The sequence below is a fragment of the Oryx dammah genome, unplaced genomic scaffold (assembly GCF_014754425.2).
Source record: "Oryx dammah isolate SB20612 unplaced genomic scaffold, SCBI_Odam_1.1 HiC_scaffold_5, whole genome shotgun sequence".
NCBI lineage: Eukaryota > Metazoa > Chordata > Mammalia > Artiodactyla > Bovidae > Oryx > Oryx dammah.
In genome coordinates this window covers 104,128,112-104,150,898 of record NW_024070189.1, presented here as the reverse complement: position 1 = coordinate 104,150,898, position 22,787 = coordinate 104,128,112, and the positions used below count along the sequence as shown (strand labels likewise).

Below are 22,787 nucleotides of genomic sequence, written 5' to 3'. Positions count from 1 at the left end.
GGGATGCTATTTCAAAGCAGCCTGAACATGGCTTGTTGTGAGAATGGGAGGACGTCACCCACTTCTCTACTTTCCCCTTGTCTTCCCATGAGGGGCTCTCCCAGGCACACACTGTGCTGTGCTGTGCTTAGTCACTCAGTCGTGTCTGACTCTTTGAGACCCCATGGACTGTAGTCCGCCAGGCTCCTCTGTCCATGGGGATTCTCCAGGCAAGAATACTGGGGTGGGTTGCCATGCCGTCCTCCAGGGGATCTTCTCAATCCAGGGATTGAATCCAGGCCTCCCACATTGCAGGTGGATTCTTTACTGTCTGATCCACCAGGGAACACACTAAGACACCCCAAACCAAGCGAAAAGGCATCAATGTATAGCTTCAAACAACATTCTAAAACTAGCATTTCTGTCTCTGGATAGAAACGGGGCAGAAAAGCAAAGATTAACACTATTAAAATAGGTGCAAAAATAAAATAAAATAAAATAGGTGCAATTTCACCAGTCAGAATGGCTGCTATCCAAAAGTCTACAAGCAATAAATGCTGGAGAGGGTGTGGAGAAAAGGGAACCCTCTTACACTGTTGGTGGGAATGCAAACTAGTACAGCCACTATGGAGAACAGTGTGGAGATTCCTTAAAAACCTGGAAATAGAACTGCCATATGACCCAGCAATCCCACTGCTGGGCATACATACCGAGAAAACCAGAATTGAAAGAGACACGTGTACCCCAATGTTCACTGCAGCACTGTTTATAATATCCAAGGCATGGAAGCAACCTAGATGTCCATCGGCAGATGAATGGATAAGAAAGCTGTGGTACAGATACACAATGGAGTATTACTCAGCCATTAAAAAGAATAATTTTAATCAGTTCTAATGAGGTGGATGAAACTGGAGCCTATTATACAGAGTGAAGTAAGCCAGAAAGAAAAACACCAATACAGTATACTAATGCATATATATGGAATTTAGAAAGATGGTAATGATAACCCTGTATGCGAGACAGCAAAAGAGACACAGATGTATAGAACAGTCTTTTGGACTCTATGGGAGAGGGAGAGGGTGGGATGATTTGGGAGAATGGCATTGAAACATATATAATATCATATAAGAAATGAATCGCCAGTCCAGGTTCGATGCAGGATACCGGATGCTCGGGGCTGGTGCACTGGGATGACCCAGAGGGATGGTATGGGGAGGGAGGTGGGAGGGGGGTTCAGGATGGGGAACACATGTACACCCGTGGCAGATTCATGTTGATAAATGACAAAACTAATACAATACTGTAAAGTAATTAGCCTCCAATTAAAATAAATATATATTAAAAAAATAATAAATAAAAAAAATAAAATAGGTGCAATTTGTACTGTTTTCATGTTTGACTAAAAACTGAGCAGTAAAAGAATATTTCAGGTGTCTACAGGATGACCTCCAGGTGTACCAGGTGTATTCTTAGCTTTTGTTAGAACTTACAGTATAACCAAAAAGAAACTGACCTGCCCATCAGAGAAAAATGGAACAACGTGAAGGCAACGGGGTCTATGCTGAGCAGGCCATGCAGGAGAGGCAGGCTCAGGACTGAATGTGATTCTGGAGAAGAGATTTTCCTGACAAAGGATATGCCTGCAGTGTTCAAACAGGCAGAGGGTTAGAAATAAGCAGTTTCTTTCATAGAGACATAAATCATCCTTTTTATGGTTATCAAGAATGGAGACAGGATGATAATACAGCTAGTTGTGCACTGGAGACCCGGGACTGTGGCCAGGCAAAGTGGTCCCTGAGGCCTGGGTCCAGCTCACCCTCAGAATGAAGACGCCATGCTGCCGTGGCCTCTTTGTAGGGCTCAGCCTGTGAGAATGTGTGTGTGCTCCTGACTCCCCAGGCAGCCGGGGAGGGCCTTGCGGGTAGGCAGGTCACTGCATTTGTAGGCAGAACTCCTCCCGTGCACTTTCAGCTCCCTACAAGGGAATCCCTTGGTGGCAGCTACGATCACCCCAAGCCGCTTTCTTGGCAGCCCTTCATCCTGAGGCAGCTGTGCACCTCCTGGGACAGGCACTTGGAATGACTTCCCAGGGTCTTCATCTCAAAGGAAGCATGCAGGATCTGAGAACAGCACACTCAGAAGTGATTCTCATCAGAAGCAGTCACCCCTATGCTTTCCCGTTCTTCTAAGTCAGGTTTTTCATTCGTCGGGTATGCTTGTCGATGGTTAAGGTTCTCCGGTCCACAGCTGCAGTGATGCCGTCCAGGGCCTCATCCTGTCTCTCCAGCTCTGTCTCGGTGTCTAACGCAAGACCTTTGAGCTTCCTCAGGATCTGCAAGAGAAGCACAAATGATAGGAGGGGCTGCCTTTTCTCATGCTCTCAAAAACAGATAATGTATCTTTCCATTATTTTCATAATAGTTCAGAAACTGTGTAAGTTGATGGGGATAACCAACACTCTGAGCAGAGAGCCTCCAGCTCTGACCCAGCTTTGGGTCTCAGCGCTGCCGTTTTCTGGCACTGACCTTCAGCGAGGTAGGGCTGTCGGGAGATGATGCATCTGCTGTCTGGCCCTGCTCCAGGCCATAAACAAGGAGACTGACCACACAGCCCCAGGAGGTATGTCCCTGAGGCACTGCTGCTTCTAACCCACGATTTTGACGCTGACCGCCTTGCTGAGAATGTTACCACATCCACATGGAATTCCTGCAACAGTAGTGGCAGGGGGCAGGACCGGGAATCTGGAGGCTACAACTCAGGTCTGAGCTCCAGCTCTCACCTGATCACTGATTCATTCGCCTTCCGCATCCAAGTGCCTAACTGCAGACTGAAGCTGGAAAACCAAAGTTTAAAAAGAAAGGCAAGCCCCCTTTTTGGTCTGTATGTTTGATATATTTCACACACAAATACAAAAGGCAGGACAAAACAGGAGAAGTAACCAGAGGTGATGAAGCAGGTACACAACACAGCCCCATGGGCCTACTCAGAAGTGCTGGGAGACAGCCCTGTAAGTGCAGGCCCTGGAGTCCTCTAGGGAGGCAAAGGAGGCACCAGTGAGGGCAGGCACACGGAGGACACACAGAGACGCCATGAGTGCGGTGACGCCGCACGGAAGGACGGCGTCCCAGACCAAGGGAGTTGCCCAGGCTGGACGGCAGCTCCTTGTCCCATTTCCAGGACTCATGTCATACTTCATACGGTTTTATAAACTAGTTGAGAGCAACACTGTATTACAACTCTATTTGAGACTAGTCGCACTGTGAAATGTACTTTAATTATATACCTACTGAACTGGGCTTTAAAAATTTAATGTCTTTGACAACAAGAAGAAATGATTTTGAGAGAAATCTTAATGACCAACTACTTGCAATAAATATCAATACTGTTCCTCTTTTAGAGAAAGGTTCAGGAAAGGAAGGAACTGCACAATCTGAATTAAGACGAGCCCTTGGTGCCCGGTTAACTCCCGATGGACCAGCCTGCCTATGGATCCATGCAAAGTCCTTTATCACAGGAGGGTGGGTCTGACGATGAGCAGCCCTGGTGAGCACCAGAGGAGGACCCCGAATGCAGTCCTACCGATGACATATCACACTCCAGACTGAGAGCCACTCCCCCCACAGGACCCGCCCAGAGACACGGGCAGGAAAGCTCTGGGTTCCAGAGGCAGCCTGGGATAATCCTGAGCAGTGCTACTGCCTGGGAAAGGAGGCCACACCTCAAGGAGAGTAAAGTGCACCCACGTGGTATCTCAGAAGGCATAGTAGTACCTGTGAGGTCAAACGAATCAAAAAGGAATGCCTGAGCACCTGGCCCACCACCCACTGCCTGGGAGAACTCCTCCGTCTGATTAACAAGAAACAGAATAGGCAGGGAGATGGTCAGGAGGAGAATAAGATCAACTCCTTCCCTAAGAACGGTGGGGCTCAAATGAGATCACAAATGTGAACAAGCTGTGAAAACTATAACGTGCTATGTAAGGTGCCGCCGCCAAGTCTTCGAACGCTCAGACTGAAGGAACCCAGCAACACACCCCTGCTTTTTGGAGGGTGACGTGGAGACGAGGCCCACTGAGGTCATCCGCAGTTATACGCAAGTCAGTGACAGAGGCAGGATCTACCCCATCTCTCTTCAAACAAAGCATCATCACAGGGATCTTCGTCATGAGAAAGAAGAGTGAATCCTGATCCAAGTTAGCAGTCTGAGACACTGCCTTTCTGCGCCCTCTGGGAGCTGGTGGAAACTCCACACGTTGAGTCACTTGAAAAGCTGGACAGAGCTCTGGAAAGTATCCTGTGGGGTCAGTCAGCTCTGGAGGGGACGGGCCGGATGACCTCATACAGGAGGTCTTTTCCATCCCTCATTTCTATGATCTCATATGGCTGAGGCCCAGACAGCATAATAAAAAAGTCACCACTCACCACTGTGTCAGGCAGGTCCTTCCATGCTGTTCTCTCTGGTCAGCTGTTCCTCCCTTATTACCTCCATTTTAGTGTGATAAAAAGGCCATTCTACCAGAAACTCGCACAAAAGGCCCCCTTTGTTAGACACCTGCATCCTATCTGACACCTTTGAGGAGGTCTCTCTCCTACGTTGAGTGATTGGGCCACACAGACCCTGCGACTCTCTTTGCAACCTCTACATTCTTGTCAATCACATCAAAACGTGGTCAAGTTTATTTTCAACTGAACTGTTTTTCAGGACTACCAGGTTCTAAACTGTAAACAATCACTGTCTGCACATGCACTGACGGCAGGAGATGGGCTTTCAGCAAGGGAGCCACGTGTTCCCTTCACTGCAGACAGTCAACTGTTTTGTTCTGTTCTGATATTAACAGTGCACACAGAAAACCAGGAAACAGAACTTAGAAGAGATGATAAAAGTCCTCCAAAACCCAAATCCAAATTAGTGCCTGTTAGACAAGCACTGCTGATAATATTGGTTTCTCATCCCAACATCCAAACAGTCTCAAAGGAAAGTAAAACTGGGGATTAGAGTGTGTGTGTATATATATATTTATATACACACATATATACATATATATATATGCGTGTGAGCTCAGCTGGGTCTGACTCTTTGCAGTCCTTTGGACTGTAGCCTGCCAGACTCCTCTGTCTATGGGATTTTTCAGGCAAGAACACTGGAGTGAGCAGCCATTCCTCCTCCAGGAGATCTTCCTGCCTGAGAGACTGAACCCGCTTTGCAGGCAGATTCTTTACTGCTGAGCCACTGGGGAAGCCGCACGGATATATGATCTATATGTATGTATGTGTATATATATATATATGGCTTTGTTTTCTGTGTTCTCATTCCCCAGTTATCTGAAATAAGAATAGAATTTAGGGGACGCCTGCCATATGCCCTAACTATTCTCTGTTAATTCTCAATCTAACTCTGTTTCACAGATGAAGCTGAGAAAGGTGGGTGACTTGCTTGAGTTCCTGGGGTCTAGCTCCTACTGCTACTGCTAAGTCACTTCAGTCATGTCCGACTCTGTACAACCCCACAGATGGCAGCCCACCAGGCTCCCCCGTCCCTGGGATTCTCCAGGCAAGAACACTGGAGTGGGGTGCCATTTCCTTCTCCAATGTGTGAAAGTGAAAAGGGAAACGGAAGTCGCTCAGTCGTGTCCTACTCTTAGCGACCCCATGGACTGCAGCCCACCAGGCTCCTCCGTCCATGGGATTTGCCAGGCAAGAGTGCTGGAGTGGGTACTGTGGCCCTTATAACCAGTGCACAGACAAGAGATGTCACGGCCATGCCGCAGAGACTGCATCACTGAGACACTGAAAGAAACTGCCTAAGACCCTTAGAAACGGCAACAGGGCTCTCGCCAGGGATAGGCGGTCAATTCACATATCTTAGCACCTGTGTCAGCTCTGAGAGCCCTGGGCGACTATGGAAAGATATCCAGTTAGGGAGAGCCATACTCAAAATTTCAAATTTTCTAATAAAAATTAAATAGTATAATTAATTTAATAATATATTTTATTTAGACCAAATAACCCAAAACATTATCATTTAAACATGTGAGTGGGTGCTCAGTTGCGTCCAACTCTGCAATCCCAAGGACTGGAGCCAACCAGACTTTACTGTCCATGGAATCTTCATGGCAAGAATACTGGAGTGGATTACCATCTCCTTCCCCAGGGGAGCTTCCCAACCCACAGATCGAACCCGTGTTCTTGGTGTCTCCTGCAATTGGCAGGTGGATTCTTTACCACTAGCGCCACCTGAGAAGCCCCCCATTTAAACATGAAGTCAATAAACATTAATAAGAGGTTTTATATGCATTCTTCTTTTATATGAAGTTTTCACAAGCTACTTGCGAGAACTTGAGCCCACTGCTTTTCAAGAGCTCAGGACCCACGCGTGGCCAGTGGCTGCTACAGGCGGCTCAGGCCCGTGTCACCAGGCAACAGCACTCTCACCAAGGACCACTTCGTGTGATGGATGCTGTGTGTCCTACACTTCTACCAGCCAGCTTTCTCTAGCGGATGAATCAACTGCCTTTTTCCCAAATTGAAACAGTAGCAAAAGCAAGAACACCTATATTCTTGATTCTCAGCTTAATAAACACAGTAGTAAAAGGCACATACAACTTATCTTGTGAACAGGAACAGCTGACATGCCTACAAAAGTTGAGCATTTTAACTGAGTATATGAGTCAAATAAAGGCTGGTTCCTGTTGAGTTTCATTTGGAAAAAGTTTCACTGAGATGGTCTTAAAAATAGCACTCGTTCTATGCAGCCTGTTGAGACCCTTGGTTGGTCTGCCAAAACTGCACTTGAAATTAATTAATACTGCAAAAACACAAGTGAGATCTTTAAAGCTACTAAGTCTGCAAAGAAAATTACTGAGTAAACCTTCAAACTACTAGGACCTCTGGAATATTGGTTCAGCGTCTTTTTCCTTTAAGAAAGGGACTGAAGTAATTAAATGGCATCGTGTGCATTCCATATAACATGGGGATGGAAAGAATGGAGAATATGAGGTCTGGCCAAACCGTGAACCAGTTGTTACTTCTGCGGCCCAGGATGACAAGCTGTCTAGTCATCAATGCATGATGCTGCCAGCCTCTGGAATATCAACGGGGCTCTCAGACGAACCTTCACTGGGCTCTGACTCAAAGACTAGGGTCAAAGTTGACTCTTCCCCCAAGTCTCTGCTCAACTAATAAATAAACCCAGCAGCCAGCCATCATCCAGCTACATCTGTACCTACACAGAAATTATGTGATTAATAGTACATTGAGTTTTAGGGAAAACTTTGATAAATTCCCAAGAAATAGATAGTGCGCATAAGTACAAGTTAAGACAAAATAACATGTATGCCACTATCTCTGGGAGCAGCATCTTGAGAAAACACCATAGAAATGCTCAATGCTCTTCAGCTCAGGGGTCACAGGCGCTCAGCAAAGCCAGAGCAGGAGGCTTGGTTCCCCACAGGCAGGATGCTGGCCTCACCCACGAGCCTCAGGAACCAGGAAGTGGGAGAGCCAAGATGACTCAGGCAGGAAGTGGGAGGCACCATGTGGTCCCCAGGACAGAGCAGAAGTTTCTGTCTTCTCTGGAAGAGGAAGACCTTCTGCTCGGCCACATGCTACGGTGACCTCCATCTCTGCAATGTCACAGACCTCAGAACGGCGGCACAGACACCATCTGGGTCGACAGAAGAGCAGATACAGAGATCCTTTAGCTTTCCAACCATTTTCACTTTGTTTATAAAAAAAGAAAATAAATTATGGAAAAATGGCTTACCCAGTAGAGGAAGCTCCCTTACCAAAACAGATGTATGCCTCACGCCAGCTATCAAGGTGTGAAGGCCTGGGAATCAGAGGCCCCAAGCTCTGCTGTAAGTAGGGCCTGGAACACGTAGGCTTGTGCTTTTTCACTGCATCAGGACATGGCCTTAAAGTTTCTATAAAGCCTATAATACGCTAGCTGTTGCCTCACTTATAGTCTGAAAAAAGAGAGTGTTTTGTTCTACCTCACAATAAAACTCCAGTATTTAGACTATTAGTATATTTAAGTACCTAAAATGAGTAGCAGAAGGAAACGGCAACCCACTCCGGTATTCTTGCCTGAGAACCCATACACAGAGCAGCCTGGTGGCCTACAGTCCATGGGAGTGAGGGGATGTCACAACAAAGAAGTTGGAAACGGCTTAGCGACTGAACAACAGACAAAGTCAGTTTAATGTTAACTAGACTGTCTGCCTTGATCTTGCTATTAGACTGACCCACTGAAAGACTGCATTTTCTTGCAGTAAGAAACTAGCAACCATTTAAGAATAGAGCTGGGATAAATCAAGCTGTCTGCAGTTCTACCATTTGGGACTATTAACATGCTGTAGAGAAGGCAAAGAGGGAAAAGTTGGCTCCCTCTCAACCAAAGCTCTGGAGGCTGTATAGAACATTCTAGGCTACAATCAGTCACATTCAGCACTCACAGGCCACCCCTGTGCCCCACTCTGTCCTCTCTGCGTTCCCTGAGGTCCTGAGGGAGACCTGTGATGCACAGGGGCAGGAAAGGGTTCTCTTTTAAGGAGCACCTCTCTTCACAACCCCTTCGCGGCACAGAGAGTTGGGCAGAAACCTGCCTTACGCACCAGGGCTGTGTCTGTACAACAAGACTTTGAGAGTGAGTCTTCAGGGATCTGTTAGCCCTCACGTGAAGTCTGCTGAATAGCACAGTTACAGACACCCGCAGTGGCCCACAGCAAAGATGGCCCCTTTAGCTCACGGCCTGGGCAAGGAAAGCACCTCCCAGGACTATAGAGAAGTCCTGGGAACCAAGCTGCTATCAGACTGTAAACAGAGCTTCCCATGATGAGAACCATGTTTTTAAGAGAGGAATGGAATCCCTACCTAGTGAAATGCTCAATAAACTGAAGGTTCATCTTACATTAGGAAGGAAATGCCTCAGTGGGGACTTCTCGGGATATGAATAAAGAGAAAATGCATTAATTTGGAAGTTCTTCAGAGCTGACTGGGTCACAAACATTTGGGGCCCCACTGGTAAATTGTTTAGAACAGAATTCTGCTCCATATAGTACCAGCCTCACCTTCATTTCACAGCAAACCTCAAGCAGGGCCCTGTTTTGTAAGCCGTGATGGCAGCACATTTTCTGGGCAAAGTGCAACCTGCCGAAGGCCACACGGCTCGCCTGGCAGAGGCACTTCCTGGCCACGAGAAGCTATGTCCCCAGCAAGTAGTCTCCAGCCCGGTGCTACAGATGGGGTGGCCCGAGCACGCTGCCCACGGCCGTGAAGCTTCCCCAACACTGTGTCCACGTATTCGTCCCATTTTACATTTGCATACTGCAGAAGACCAACTTTCCAGCCTGAACCAAAAACCACCTACTCCTAGTTAACTATTTTTTTAAAGTTAAAAAATACGCTGGTAATGGATGAGATATCCCGATAGAAAATCAATAAGAAAACAAAAAACTTGAACACCAACTGCACCCAACAGATGTACAAAGCATACTCCACTCGAATCAGTGGAACCCGCGGTCTCCTCCAGGGCACACAGAACATCCTCCAGGACAGACCACATGGCAGGCCTCAAAATAAGCCTCAACTTAAGACTGAAGTAATAGAAAGTACCTTCACAGTGGAATGAAACTAGAAATCTGGAAAAATTAAAAAAAAAAACTCACAAATATGTAGAAATACAACACTCTTTAACAACCAATGGGTCAAACAGGGAAATTAGTAAACTCTCTAAGACAAATGAAAACAAAATACTAAATACAAAATACTAAAATACAAATAAAATACAAAATACTAAAAGAGTAGCAAACTGAACCCAAGTAGAATTTATCTCAGAATGCAAGGGTGGTCCAGACTTAGAATACAATATTGTAAAGTAACTAACCTCTAATTAAAATAAATAAATTTATATTTAAAAATAAAATATTTTTTTTTAAAAAGAAAATCAATTCATGCAATATACCATATTGTTAGAACAAACAGAAAAAACATATATAATCAACTCAACTGATGCAGAAACAGCAATGACAAAACCCAACATCCTTTCCATGAAAAAAACCTTAGAAAAGCAGGTGTAAGACCAGAAACTATAAAACTCCTAGAGGAGAACATAGGCAAAACATTCTCCGACATAAATCACAGCAGGATCCTCTGTGACCCACCTCCCAGAATACTGGAAATAAAAGCTAAAATAAACAAATGGGACCTAATTAAAATTAAAAGCTTCTGCACAACAAAGGAAACTATAAGCAACGTGAAAAGACAGCCTTCGGAATGGGAGAAAATAATAGCAAATGAAGCAACTAACAAACAACTAATCTCAAAAATATACAAGCAACTCCTGCAGCTCAATTCCAGAAAAATAAACGATCCAATCAAAAAATGGGTCAAAGAACTAAATAGACATTTCTCCAAAGAAGACATACAGATGGCTAACAAACACATGAAAAGATGCTCAACATCACTCATTATCAGAGAAATGCAAATCAAAACCACAATGAGGTACCATTTCACGCCAGTCAGAATGGCTGCGATCCAAAAATCTACAAGCAATAAATGCTGGAGAGGGTGTGGAGAAAAGGGAACCCTCTTACTCTGTTGGTGGGAATGCAAACTAGTACAGCCACTATGGAGAATAGTGTGGAGATTCCTTAAAAACCTGGAAATACAACTGCCATACGACCCAGCAGTCCCACTGCTGGGCATACACCCTGAGGAAACCAGAATTGAAAGAGACACGTGTACCCCCCAATGTTCATTGCAGCACTGTTTGCAATACCCAGGACATGGAAGCAACCTAGATGTCCATCAGCAGACGAATGGATAAGAAAGCTGTGGTACGTATATACAACGGAATATTACTCAGCTATTAAAAAGAATACATTTGAATCAGTTCTAATGAGGTGGATGAAACTGGAGTCTATTATACAGAGTGAAGTAAGCCAGAAAGAAAAACACCAATACAGTATACTAACGCATATATATGGAATTTAGAAAGATGGTAACAATAACCCTATATGCAAGACAGCAAAAGAGACACAGATGTATAGAACAGTCTTCTGGACTCTGTGGGAGAGGGCGAGGGTAGGATGATTTGGGAGAATGGCATTGAAACATGTATAATATCATATAAGGAACAAATCGCCAGTCTAGGTTTGATGCAGGGTGCAGGATGCTCGGGGCTGGTGCACTGGGATGACCCAGAGGGATGGTGTGGGGCGGGAGGTGGGAGGGGGGTTCGGGATGGGGAACATGTGTACACCCGTGGCAGATTCATGTTGATGTGTGGCAAAACCAATACAATATTGTAAAGTAAAAAAAAATAATAAAAATAAATTTAAAAAAAAAATAAAAATAAAAACCTTAAAACACACACACAAAAAAAAAGGAAAGTGGGACTAAAAGAGAACTTCCTTCTATGATAAAAGAAACCCAACCTATCCTTCTGAAACTATTCCAAAAAACTGCAGAGGAAGAAACACTTCAAAAAGAAAAAAAAGAAGGAAAAACTTCCAAATTAGTTCTATGAGGCAGGCGGATTCTTTACCGCTAAGCCGCTGAGGAAACCTCCTGCCCTGCCACCACCTGTTGGTGGGGATGTGAACTGGTATAGCCATTATGGAGAACAGTCTGGAGGTTCCTTAAAAACGAAAAACAGAGATACTCTATGATCCGGGAACCCCACTCCTGAGCACATACCTGGAGAAGAATCAAAATTCTAAAAGATACAATTCTAAAATTGGTAGTTCTAGCTCTGTGCAAAATGCCATTGGTGATTTGACGAGGATGCACTGAACCTGTAGGTTATTTTGGAAAGCACAGTCATTTTGACAATATTGACCCCGCTAACCCAAGAACATGACGTTCTCTCTCCATCTGTTTGTGTGGCTTTGAGTTCTTTCAACGGGGCCTTACAGTTGTCTGCATACAGGTCTCCTGTCTCCTTAGGCAGGTTTATCGCTAGGTATTTTACTCTTTTTGTTGCAATGGTGTTGCAGGGTTGTTTAATTTCTCTTTCTGATTTTTCACTGTTAGTATATAGGAACACAAGGCATTTCTATGTGTTAATTTTATATCTTGTGATTTTACTAAATTCACTGATTAGCTCTAGTAATTTTCTGGTGGTATCTTTAGAGTTTTCTATGTGTAGTATAATGTCATCTGAAAACAGTAGAGTTTTACTTCTTCTTTGCCAATCTGGATTCCTTTCTTTTTTTTCTCTGACTGCCATAGCCAGGCCTTCTAAAATCATGTTGAATAACAGTGGCAAGAGTGGGCATCCATATGACCCAGCAATCCCACTACTGGGCATATACCCTGAGAAAACGGCAATTCAGAAAGACACGTGAACCCCAGTGTTCATTATAGCACTATTTACAATAGCCAGGGCATGGAAGCAACCTAGATGTCCACTGACAGATAAAGACCTTGTGGTAACACACTGCCATACTGAAAACAGAGATCCAACAAGGACCTTCTGTGCAGCACAGGGAACTCTGCTCCATGTGGTGTGGCAGCAGGGACAGGAGGGGGGTCTGGGGCAGAATGGATGCACACACATGTATGTCTGACTCCCTTCCCTGTTCACCTGAGACTGTCCCAACACTGTTAACTGGCTATGCCCCAATACGAAATAAAGTTTTTTAAGTTGTACATATATGTAATAGAATATTACAGCTCGTTAATATTAATAATTAATATTAATATTACAGCTCATTGATATTACAGAACGTTAATACCTCAGCTATTAAAAGGAATGAATTTGAGTCAGCTGAATTGAGGTGGATGAACTTAGAGCCTGTTCTGCAAAGTGAAGTAAGTCAGAAAAACCCAACTATTGTATATTAACACATATATATGGAATCTAGGAAAATGGTACCGATGAGCCTATCTACAGGGCAAGAATAGACATGCAGATGACGAGAACAGATGTGTGCAGAGAGCAGGGGAAGGAGAGAGTTGGATGAATTGAGAGTAGCAGTAAATATATACATTGCCATGCACAAAGCAGATTGCTAGTAGGAAGCTGCTGCAGAGCACAGGGAGCTCAGTCCAGTGTGCTGTGACTGCCTGGAAGGATGGGGGCTTGGGCAGGGTGGCAGGAGTGGGGCTCAAGAGGAAGGGGACACATGTATGCTCATGCCTGATTCAAGTGGGTGCATGGCACAAACCAATACAACATTGTAAAGCAATAATCCTCCAATTAAACATAAATAAAAGACACATGTACCCCAAATTCACTGCAGCACTATTTAAAACAGCCAGGACACAGAAGCAACCGAAACGTCCATTGACAGAGAACTGAATAAAGAAGATGAGGGACACATACGTATACACACACACACGCACGCACGCACGCACACACACACACACTGGAATATTACTCAGCCATTTAAAAGAATGAAATAATGCCACTTGCAGCAGCATGAATGAACCTGGAGATTATTATACTAAGTAAAGTCAGAAAAGGAAAGACAAATGTCTCTCTGACATTTCATATGATATTGTTCATATGTGGTGGTCGGTGTTCAGTCACTCAGTCATGTCTGACTCTTTGCGACCCCATGAACTGCAGCATTCCAGGCTTCCCTGTCCTTTACCATCGCCTTGCTGCTGCTGCTGCCAAGTCACTTCAGTCGTGTCCGACTCTGTGCAACCCCATAGACGGCAGCCCCCAGGCTCGCCCATTCCTGGAATTCTCCAGGCAAGAACACTGGAGTGGGTTGCCATTACCTTCTTCAATGCATGAAAGTGAAAAGTAAAAGTGAAGTCGCTCAGTCATGTCCCACTAGTAGCGACCCCATGGACTGCTGCCCACCAGGCCCCTCCGTCCATGGGATTTTCCAGGCAGGAGTACTGGAGTGGGTTAAGCTTGCTCAAACTCATGTCCACCGAGCCAGTGATGCCATCCAACCATCTCATCCTCTGTCGTCCCGTTCTCCTCCTGCTCTCAATCTTTCCCAGCATCAGGGTTTCTCTAATAAGTCAGCTTTTTGCATCAGGTGGCCAAAGTATTGGAGTTTCAGCTTCAGCATCAGTCCTTCTAATGAATATTCAGGATTGATTTCCTTTATGATTGACTAGCTTGATCTCCTTGCAGTCCAAGGGACTCTCAAGAGTCTTCCCCAACACCACAGTTCAAAAGCATCAATTCTTCAGCACTTAACCTTCTTTATGGTCCAACTCTCATATTCATACATTACTGGAAAACCCACAGCTTTGACTATACAGACCTTTGTTGGCAAAATAATGCCTCTGCTTTTTAATATGCTGTCTAGGTTTGTCATAGCTTTTCTTCCAAGGAGCAAGTGTCTTTTAATTTCATGGCTGCAGTCACCATCTGCAGTGATTTTGAAGCCCAAGAAAATAAAGTCTGTCACTGTTTCCCCTGTTTGCCATGATGTGATGGGACCAGATGCCATGATCTTCATTTTCTGAATGTTGAGTTTTAGGCCAGCCTTTTCACTCTCCTCTTTCACTCTCATCAAGAGGTTCTTTAGTTCTTCTTCGCTTTCTGCCATAAGGGTGGTGTCATCTGCATATCTGAGGTTATTGATATTTCTCCTGGCAATCTTGATTCCAGATTGTGCTTTATCCAGCCCGGCATTTCTCATGACGCACTCTGCATAGAAGTTAAATAAGCAGGGTGACAACATACAGCCTTGACATATTCATTTCCCTGTTTTGAACCAGTCTGTTGTTCCATGCCCAGTTCCAACTGCTGCTTCTTGAACTGCATACAGGTTTTGCAGGAAAGGTGGTTTGGTATTCCCATCTCTTTAAGAATTTTCCATGTGGAAAATTCTATGTAGAACCCCCCTCAAAAAATGATACAAATGAACTTATAAACAAAGTAGAAATAAGCACACAGACTTAGACAATGAACGTGTGGTTACCAGGGGAAAAGCCGGGGGTGGGGGGGTGGGGGAGGCGGGGAGATGCATTGGAAGTTTGGAACTGACATGTACACACTACTATACTTAAAACTAGATAATCAACAAGGACCTACTATATAGCACAGGGAACTCTGCTAAGTATTCTGCAACAATGTGAATAGGTAGTGAATTTGAAAAAGAACAGATACATGTGTAACAATCACTTTGCCACACACTTAAGACAAACAACACTGTTAACTATGCTTCAGTATGAAATGAAAAGTTTTGAAAATAGTAGATATGACATGAAGGCATGACAGATGGAAATCACAATGAAATACAAATGGAGCGCAAGACAGGAGAGAAACGAATCATTGAGATCATACGTAATGATTAGAAACAGAAGTGCCTGTAAGCAAGTAAAAACTTGGGAACATTGTTTAAAAAGGCACTTATGAAAAATTCATCTAATAGGAAACTCAGTAGGGAAGGACTGAAAGCTTCTGCAAATTAGGAGACAAGAATGCCTACTTTCACCACAGCTACACAGTACTGCTATGTACTGGAAGTCCTAGCCAGAGCAAGTAGGCAAGAAAAAGAAATAGAAGGCATCCAAACTGAAAAGGAAGAAGTAAAACTATCTCTATTTTTACATGTAACTAGCAACCTCTGCTAGCGCTCCTCTGTGTGAGACTCTTTGTGAGCCCATGGACTGTAGCCCGCTAGTATCCTCTGTCCATGGAACTTTACAGGCAAGAATACTGGAGTGGGTTGCCATTTTCTACTCCAGGGGATATTCACAACCCACATTTCTTGCATGTCTTGCCTTGACAGGCAGATTCTTTACCACTGTGAAGCCCCATTTTCATATGACATGATCCTGTACATAGACTATCTCAAAGAATGCACAAGAAAGCTAGAGCTAATTAAAAAGTTTAGCAAAGTTACAGGGTCAACACACAAAAATCAGTTGTGTTTCTATAGAGCAGCAATGAAGAATCTGAAAAAGAAATTAAGAAAATAACCCCGACAAGGAAATAACGTGGCAGCTAATTAAAAAGCTAAACATAAAATTATCCTACAACCAAGCGATTCTACTCTAAAGTATATGTACAGAAGAATGAAAGCAGAGACTCAGATACTTGTGCATGAAGGAGCATGGCAGCAGTGGTCGAAGGCTGGAGATAATCCAAGTGTCCGTCAGCGATGAATAGATAACACAAAGCATGTTTTATCCACACAACAGAAGATTATTCACCTATAAAAAGGAAAGAAGTACTGATTCATGCTACAAGACGGATCAGCCTTGAAAACATTAAGCTAAGTGAAAAAGCCCGAAACTAAAGGATTAAGTCCTTACAGGAGGTTCCTGTGCTTGCGCCCAGGGGCTCAGTCATGTCTGACTCTGCCACCCCATGGACTGTGGCCTGTCAGGCTCCTCTGTCATGGGACTTCCCAGGCAAGAATATGGAGTGGGTTGCCATTTCCTACTCCAGGGGATCTTCCTAACCCAAGGCTCGAACCCGCATCTCCTGCACTGGCAAGTGGACTCTTTACCACTGCACCACTTGGAAAGCCCATTGGAGGGTCCTAGAATAGGCAAATTCACAGAGACAGAGAGAAGATTAGACATTACCAGGAACTGGAGAGAGGTGAAATGTGGAGTTACTGTTTCACTATAACAGATTCTGTTGGGGGTGATAGAGAGCTCTGGAAATAAAACCATCAGTGGTGATGGTTGTGAAACATTTTTGAATGTAATTAATACTATTTATATAGTTGAAATAGAGAAAAAAAAATTTTTTAATAGTTAAAATGACAAGATTTTATTCTACATATTCTACCACAATAAAAAACATGGTTATAATATACATAACCTTCCACAGGCAGGTACTCAATCACAGTATAATCAAACACTTGATTATAAGACTTGAGGTTCATTCAAAAGCTGACCAAGAACACAGGAAAATGTTTTGAAGGGTGAACAAGTCATCCTCCAAAATGAAATGCCTGACCATCTGTTTCTTGCCCCTTGGCGTTCTATTTTCTGCACCACCAAGCAGCTGCTCTAGAATTTGTTCCCTGAGATGCTGGTACATTCTGGAATCACAAAATCTTAGGGTTCCTTATCTGCAGCTTCTTCCCTATCCACAGTTCCCAGGGGTAATACAAAGTATAGACTACAGCCCCAAGATTCATCTGCATGGGTATCTGGACCCGAAGGACAGGGGCCTCCCCCATGCAGCTCAGGTTCACACCACAGCCTCTATGTGGAGGAGGTCCAGTGTGCCCACATAGCTTTCTCTGTCAACTGCAGAGGATACACCACCACGCACTTGGACTGGCCCTCTCATTATGAACAGTCACTGTCGCAGACAACAAGGGCCTCTGCTAGAACAGTGACCATACCCAACATGATGGGCATTCTGAAGGCTGCTACGGAGAAGAGCTGGTTGTCCCAGGCAATTACAGAGGCCACCAGTGGGAGGCACATGAAACCACAGCAAGCAGGGCTGGGCTAGGCAGTGGGGGCACCACATGTCTGTCTGTCTGTCAAAGCAGTGCTCATGGTTACCAGTGACCCAGCTAACCAACAGAGCAGACAGGAAAACCAGAAATGAGTAAGTAAGGCATGGCATTTTCCTGTAACTCAGCTTTCATTTCACTGTGGCAGATTCTGCATTAGATGGTAGGTACTGGAACACACTGCAAGTCAATGCCTTTGCTTTTCAGAAGTGGAGACTGGGGCCAGGGGAGCGAAGCAGCCTTCCCAGGACTAGAGACAACAGGCAGGGCTGGGGCCAGCACCAGGATGCCAGGTTCCTACGCCAGGGCTCATCCTAGGCCACATGACCTTCCACTGAAATGTCCCCTGTATGTGGACAACAAAAGCTACTCAGTACCTCTTCCTCTTCTAATGGTTTAACATTTAGAAATGACATGGGATATGATGTCAGAAACATTTATCAGTAATTCACAATTAGAGTAACATATATTTAAATAAACGGCCTACTTCGTTTCTAATATTCAGATTGGTATCAAAACCATAAATAAAAATACTAACCTTCTAACTGTGCCTCGTAATTAACAAATGAAATGAACTGTCTGAAAAATATTCAGAAGGAAGCAGAGGACAATAACAAGAGAACCTGAGGAGAATGAGTAAAAACCTGAAATCATCTCATCTCTCCTTATTTAAAAATCTTCAGTGATTCCAAGCTACTTATAGGACAAAATCCAGACTCCTTTGAGTGGACATGTCCAGCTCCCTGTCCCCACTCCAACAAAGGTGATGGCACGCCCTCCCAGTACTGGTCAGTGGTCCTATAGCTGGTGGAATGTATTACCACTGCCTTTCTACTTTTGAAGGCCTACCAGTTTAGCCACTCCCACCTTCATCCTAAGAAGTATCAGTTCTAGAATGTGCATTTCTGAGGGGTGGTTTAGCCTACTGCCACAGCTGAGGAGAAGCATCATGGATTACCACCCCTCACTCATTATCTCATGACTCTGTCCTGACAATTATTCAAGGAAACCCAGATGTGTTGTCTTCTCCAAACAAACAAGTAAATACACTGAAGCCAGGGCTATACAATCCCACTAATTCAGACATTTGTTTTAGGCTAAACATCAGTTATGCAAGAAATGAAAGACTCTTTTTCTTCCTCACTAGGAAAGGAGACATGAATTGGGACAAATTGAAATAACTGGGGGAAAAGTACAAGGAAAAAGACCAGAACGGTGGAGTTACTGAAGACGAAACGCATTTTGTAATTTCTACAAAAAAGAAAGAAAAAAGGAAAAGAAAATAAGATTATCTTGTAATAAACCATAATGGAAAACAATGTGAAAAAGAATATAAATAGACACACACACAACATATAGAAAGAGAGAGAGAAAAGGACATTAATTTCTTAAGATAGTTAGCAAGGAGAGAGCCACAGCATCCTTTCTGGCCTTGAATTATTTCAGGAACGATCTAGTGAATTACCAGTGCAGATACATGTGGAACTTGGCTCGGCTCATCAACGCAGAGACAAAAGGCCTGGCCCTCAGTCATCTCCCCAGCACAGGCATCCACAGGACTGCCTTTTCAATAAACTCTTCTCCTCATGCCAGCTGACGAGCTAAGTTTTCCAGTAAACCAACTTTCTGACTGAAGTGAATGAATCACCTCCATTTTTAATTTTTGTGTTTTGCACTTATTGTTTATAAAGATACCACATACAGTAGGCAAGCTAAATGCCCAAGTGTAATCAAACAGAAAGTTCAAAACTATGCCCTAAACTCTTGCCATGAACCCACACTGTGTGCAGCCCTTTTTCCTGGAAATGATGACGCGCCCAGGGCGAGTCTTCCTTCACCGCTGTTCCGCGGCTGGGGACGCTGAAGAACCCAATGAACCGGAAGGCCAGAGCCAGGCCAGCTTTCCACCCTGATCCCTTCTCTGGTGAAAGACGGAGGAAGGGTGAAAAAATAGCAAGCACAAGACACGGAAGTGGAGATTAAGAAGTTATGAAGAAACTTTATACAACAGTGCAATGTCTGAGGACAGAACCGTGCCGTTTTTGTCTTATCACTTCCAAACGCTGTATCAAATACACGGGAGCCACGGAGTTAGTAACGAAAGAGCACGAGTTCTGAGGCAGGAAAGGTTAGCACATCAGACATTGGAAATGATTCACGGGATTCTGCCAAACCCCTCGGAGGGACTCTGGTTCCTCTCCCGGCCTCCTCCACCACGTGCCCTCCCACAGCGGATGGTGGACAGCCACAGCTACGCAGCAGATGGGGCCCAATTGTAGCCCACATGCCTGCTGCAGAGGCCCAGCACAGAGGGAGCTGGCACACTGTGCTGAGCACGCTGCTCCCTTAGGAAATCACGGCGCGTCTTCTCTCTAGCACCCCGACTGCACTTTAAGTCACCAAAATCCATTTTCACGTAATGACTTTAATAGCATCTGCAGCAGAAACCACAGATGAATGGAGGGAGATTTTCTTGCATTTTCATTTTCCCTAGAAATTTAACTCATTCCTACCTATGCCCGAGCTTCAGCTACACAGCTCAAAATTCTTCTCTAAATATGAAACATGTGTTTTACCTCAAAAAGACAACCTCGTATGAAACTACGTTCTCCCTGCAGGGAAGGAGAATGAGACTGCTAACCAGCACAAAGTCCCGCCCCTCCTGTGGGTAGATCCTGCCAGCCCAACCGCTCAGGGAGCACCACGTCCTCTGCCCCAAAGCCAGCATCCTGATTCATGACCACGGCATCTGCTGTTCCCAGCACGGACGCCACAGGGCCCACGGAGACTTGCTGATGACAGTCAGGACCAACCACACAGACACCGGCTTTCATGGGGAAGAATGGCGACCTCACTTGTTACTGAGGGATCTTCTTCTACTCTTAGCTGTTGGTGCCTCCATCTCGGTCTCTCCCATTCTATCCGTCTAGCTTTTGGGGGAAGGGCACACTGGACATCACAGCAGAGAGTGTTTATCTGAATTTGGAAGGGCCCTCTCAAACTACATGGCCACCAGTAGAATTAACAGATAAGGCTGTTACATTTCCCATGAAAAAGCCATGTTCTTGCTCCAGTCTCAGCCCAACGGTGGGACACAGGAGAACTCATCTCAGCCACAGACATCTTCGTTGGAGAGTGAGAGAAGGCACCCAGATCCTACCAGTCTGAGGCCTATATGTACTCTCATTCACTTTCACAAAAACAGGTTAAGTTTGCCTTCACAGTAAAAAGCTTTCTCAAGCCCCAAGACAGACAAGATCTGCAGTGTTCTGGAGTCAATAAGCCTATCCAAAGAAGGGATTAGTAAGCTGCAAAATTTGCTAGTTGCAGCTAGAAAGCGCATGTCTAACGTGTCATTACTAAAAGCGATTCAGTTAGATCAGAAGGAATAAGTGACAAATGACATATGTTTAAAATACCCCATAGTAAAAGATGAACACTTTTTTCCCCCAAAAGGAAAAAGCTGAACTTGAAGCAGTCTATGCCTATGTAGACACACAGAATAAAATTATCTAAAAACAGGTTTAAAAGGCATACAAGGCTTTGATGACATTTGTGGGGTGCCATCAGCAAAACAGTCTCTCCAAAACGGAGCCTGGATCTGATGGGGCCTCTAGAGCTACAAACTGACCTACAGGAGCGCCAAGGCAGAGTACACAGCTCACCACCTGCTGGGAGGTAGGGAGACCAAGGAAGCAATATCTTGCAAGGTGCAAAATTTTGACAGAGAAACAATTCAGCTTTTTTCATCAAATAAAGCACAAAAGAAGAAGAGATGACCGAGGAAAGTTGTGAATTAAAGGCACTTCACTAAATGCAATACAGGGGCCTTACGAGGATTCCAATTGGAACAAACATGTGACCCATTTTTCTAAACGAGGGAACTAAGGGAAACCTGAGCACTGGCTTGATGTCTGATGACACCAAGGAATCTACCTTTTACTTTTTTAAGGTGAGTATGGTACTGTGCTGATTTTTTATTTTTTTATTTTTATTTTTACTTTATTTTGCTTTACATTTGAATCAGTTCTAATGAGGTGGATGAACCTGGAGCCTATTATACAGAGTGAAGTAAGCCAGAAAGGAAAACACCAATACAATATACTAACACATATATATGTGCTGATTTTTTAAAACGGTTCTTTTAAAGCTACTGAAATATTTATGAATGAAATGACACAATGTCTAGGTATCTGCTACATAATTATTTAAAAAGGAGGAAGAAAAGGCCCCTGTGTTGTCCAGCATTAACACAGGAAGGTAAATAGAAAGTATTTCTATCAAATATTGTTTAAATTTCAATTTCCAGGACAAACAGTGGCAAGCCTTCTCAAGAACCAGTGTTCAACACTTGAGGGCAAGTGCTTTCAACTATACATGCCCAGGTAGTGCATACACAGATGGCATACACACGGGTGCTGCATATGTGTGCACACACCATACATGCATACATGTACATGTACAGAGCACACGTGTGCGCACACACACATACAAGAAGCAAGACTACTATGTGTGCACGGGAATGCTAAGTGTATCTGCACGCCACAAAATGAAAGGAATCAGAATGGGCAATGCCTTTATTCTCCTTTTTCGAGCCACAAGGAGCTGAGCAAGTCACATGGATGTCCAACATTTCTGTGTAGGTGAGAGGCAAGCATACATCAGTGGAAAGTTGTTTTTAGGCAAGAAAGAGAAGTTGCCTGCAGGGGAGGATATAACACTATGAATGCATGTTACCTGTCCCAGCTCCTGGGTGTCTTCCTCAGAAATTACTGGCTCACTTGTCTGTAGCTGGAATGGCCTCCCTTCCTGGCTCCCTGAGGAGGATTCACAGTGCATGGCTTGGTCCATCAGTCCAGATGCTGAAATGTAAAGTCAAACACAGTGGCATCTTCCAGAAGGTGTGAACGACACAAGCACATTCAGAACTTTAGAAAAAGTGGTGTTTAAGACCGTCAGAGCTCTTTAGGTTGACAGTGTTTTCACAGTCATCTATGGGTGCAGAGCCTCTGTGCTTGCCAGAGCAGTAAGTGTGGTGAACTCACCTGGCTGAGCCTCTGCTTAGCTGACTGAATGTGGGACCTGCCTGAGCCTTGTCTTCTATCCCAACCCAGGGCTGCCTCCTTACCCAACACTGATTGGAGTGTACAACACAGTAAATACTCGGGATCTTGTTCTATAACTGACTTTGAGAAGAAAGATCTTTTACCCAAGAGTATATATTATTTAGTCACTAAGTTGTGTCCAGCTCTTTTGTGACCCCATGGACTGTGTAGCCCACCAGGCTCCTCTGTCCATGGGATTTCCCAGGCAAGAACACTGGAGTGGGTTGCCATTTTCTTCTCCAGTTTATTAGGGTGCTGGAAAGATGCAAGCACATTGGTCTGAGAACCAGCATCTAGATTCCAGG

The 22,787-nt window shown here is 44.4% G+C and overlaps 1 protein-coding gene across 2 annotated transcripts in view; it reads right to left on the bottom strand.

Annotated features, from left to right (window-relative positions):
* Positions 1–1,662: 1,662 nt before the first annotated feature.
* Positions 1,663–22,787, bottom strand: part of SNAP47 (synaptosome associated protein 47) — a 71,105-nt gene continuing 49,980 nt past the window's right edge. Inside the window, exons 4-5 of one of the 2 annotated variants that reach the window (XM_040241315.1) lie at positions 22,115–22,239; positions 1,663–2,311 (exon numbers count right to left, since the gene is read on the bottom strand). In XM_040241315.1, coding sequence (XP_040097249.1) covers positions 2,165–2,311; positions 22,115–22,239 — 272 coding nt within the window. In that variant the 3' untranslated portion in view covers positions 1,663–2,164. The remainder of the gene's footprint in view (positions 2,312–22,114; positions 22,240–22,787) is intronic. The other variant, XM_040241316.1, reaches the window with a different exon arrangement.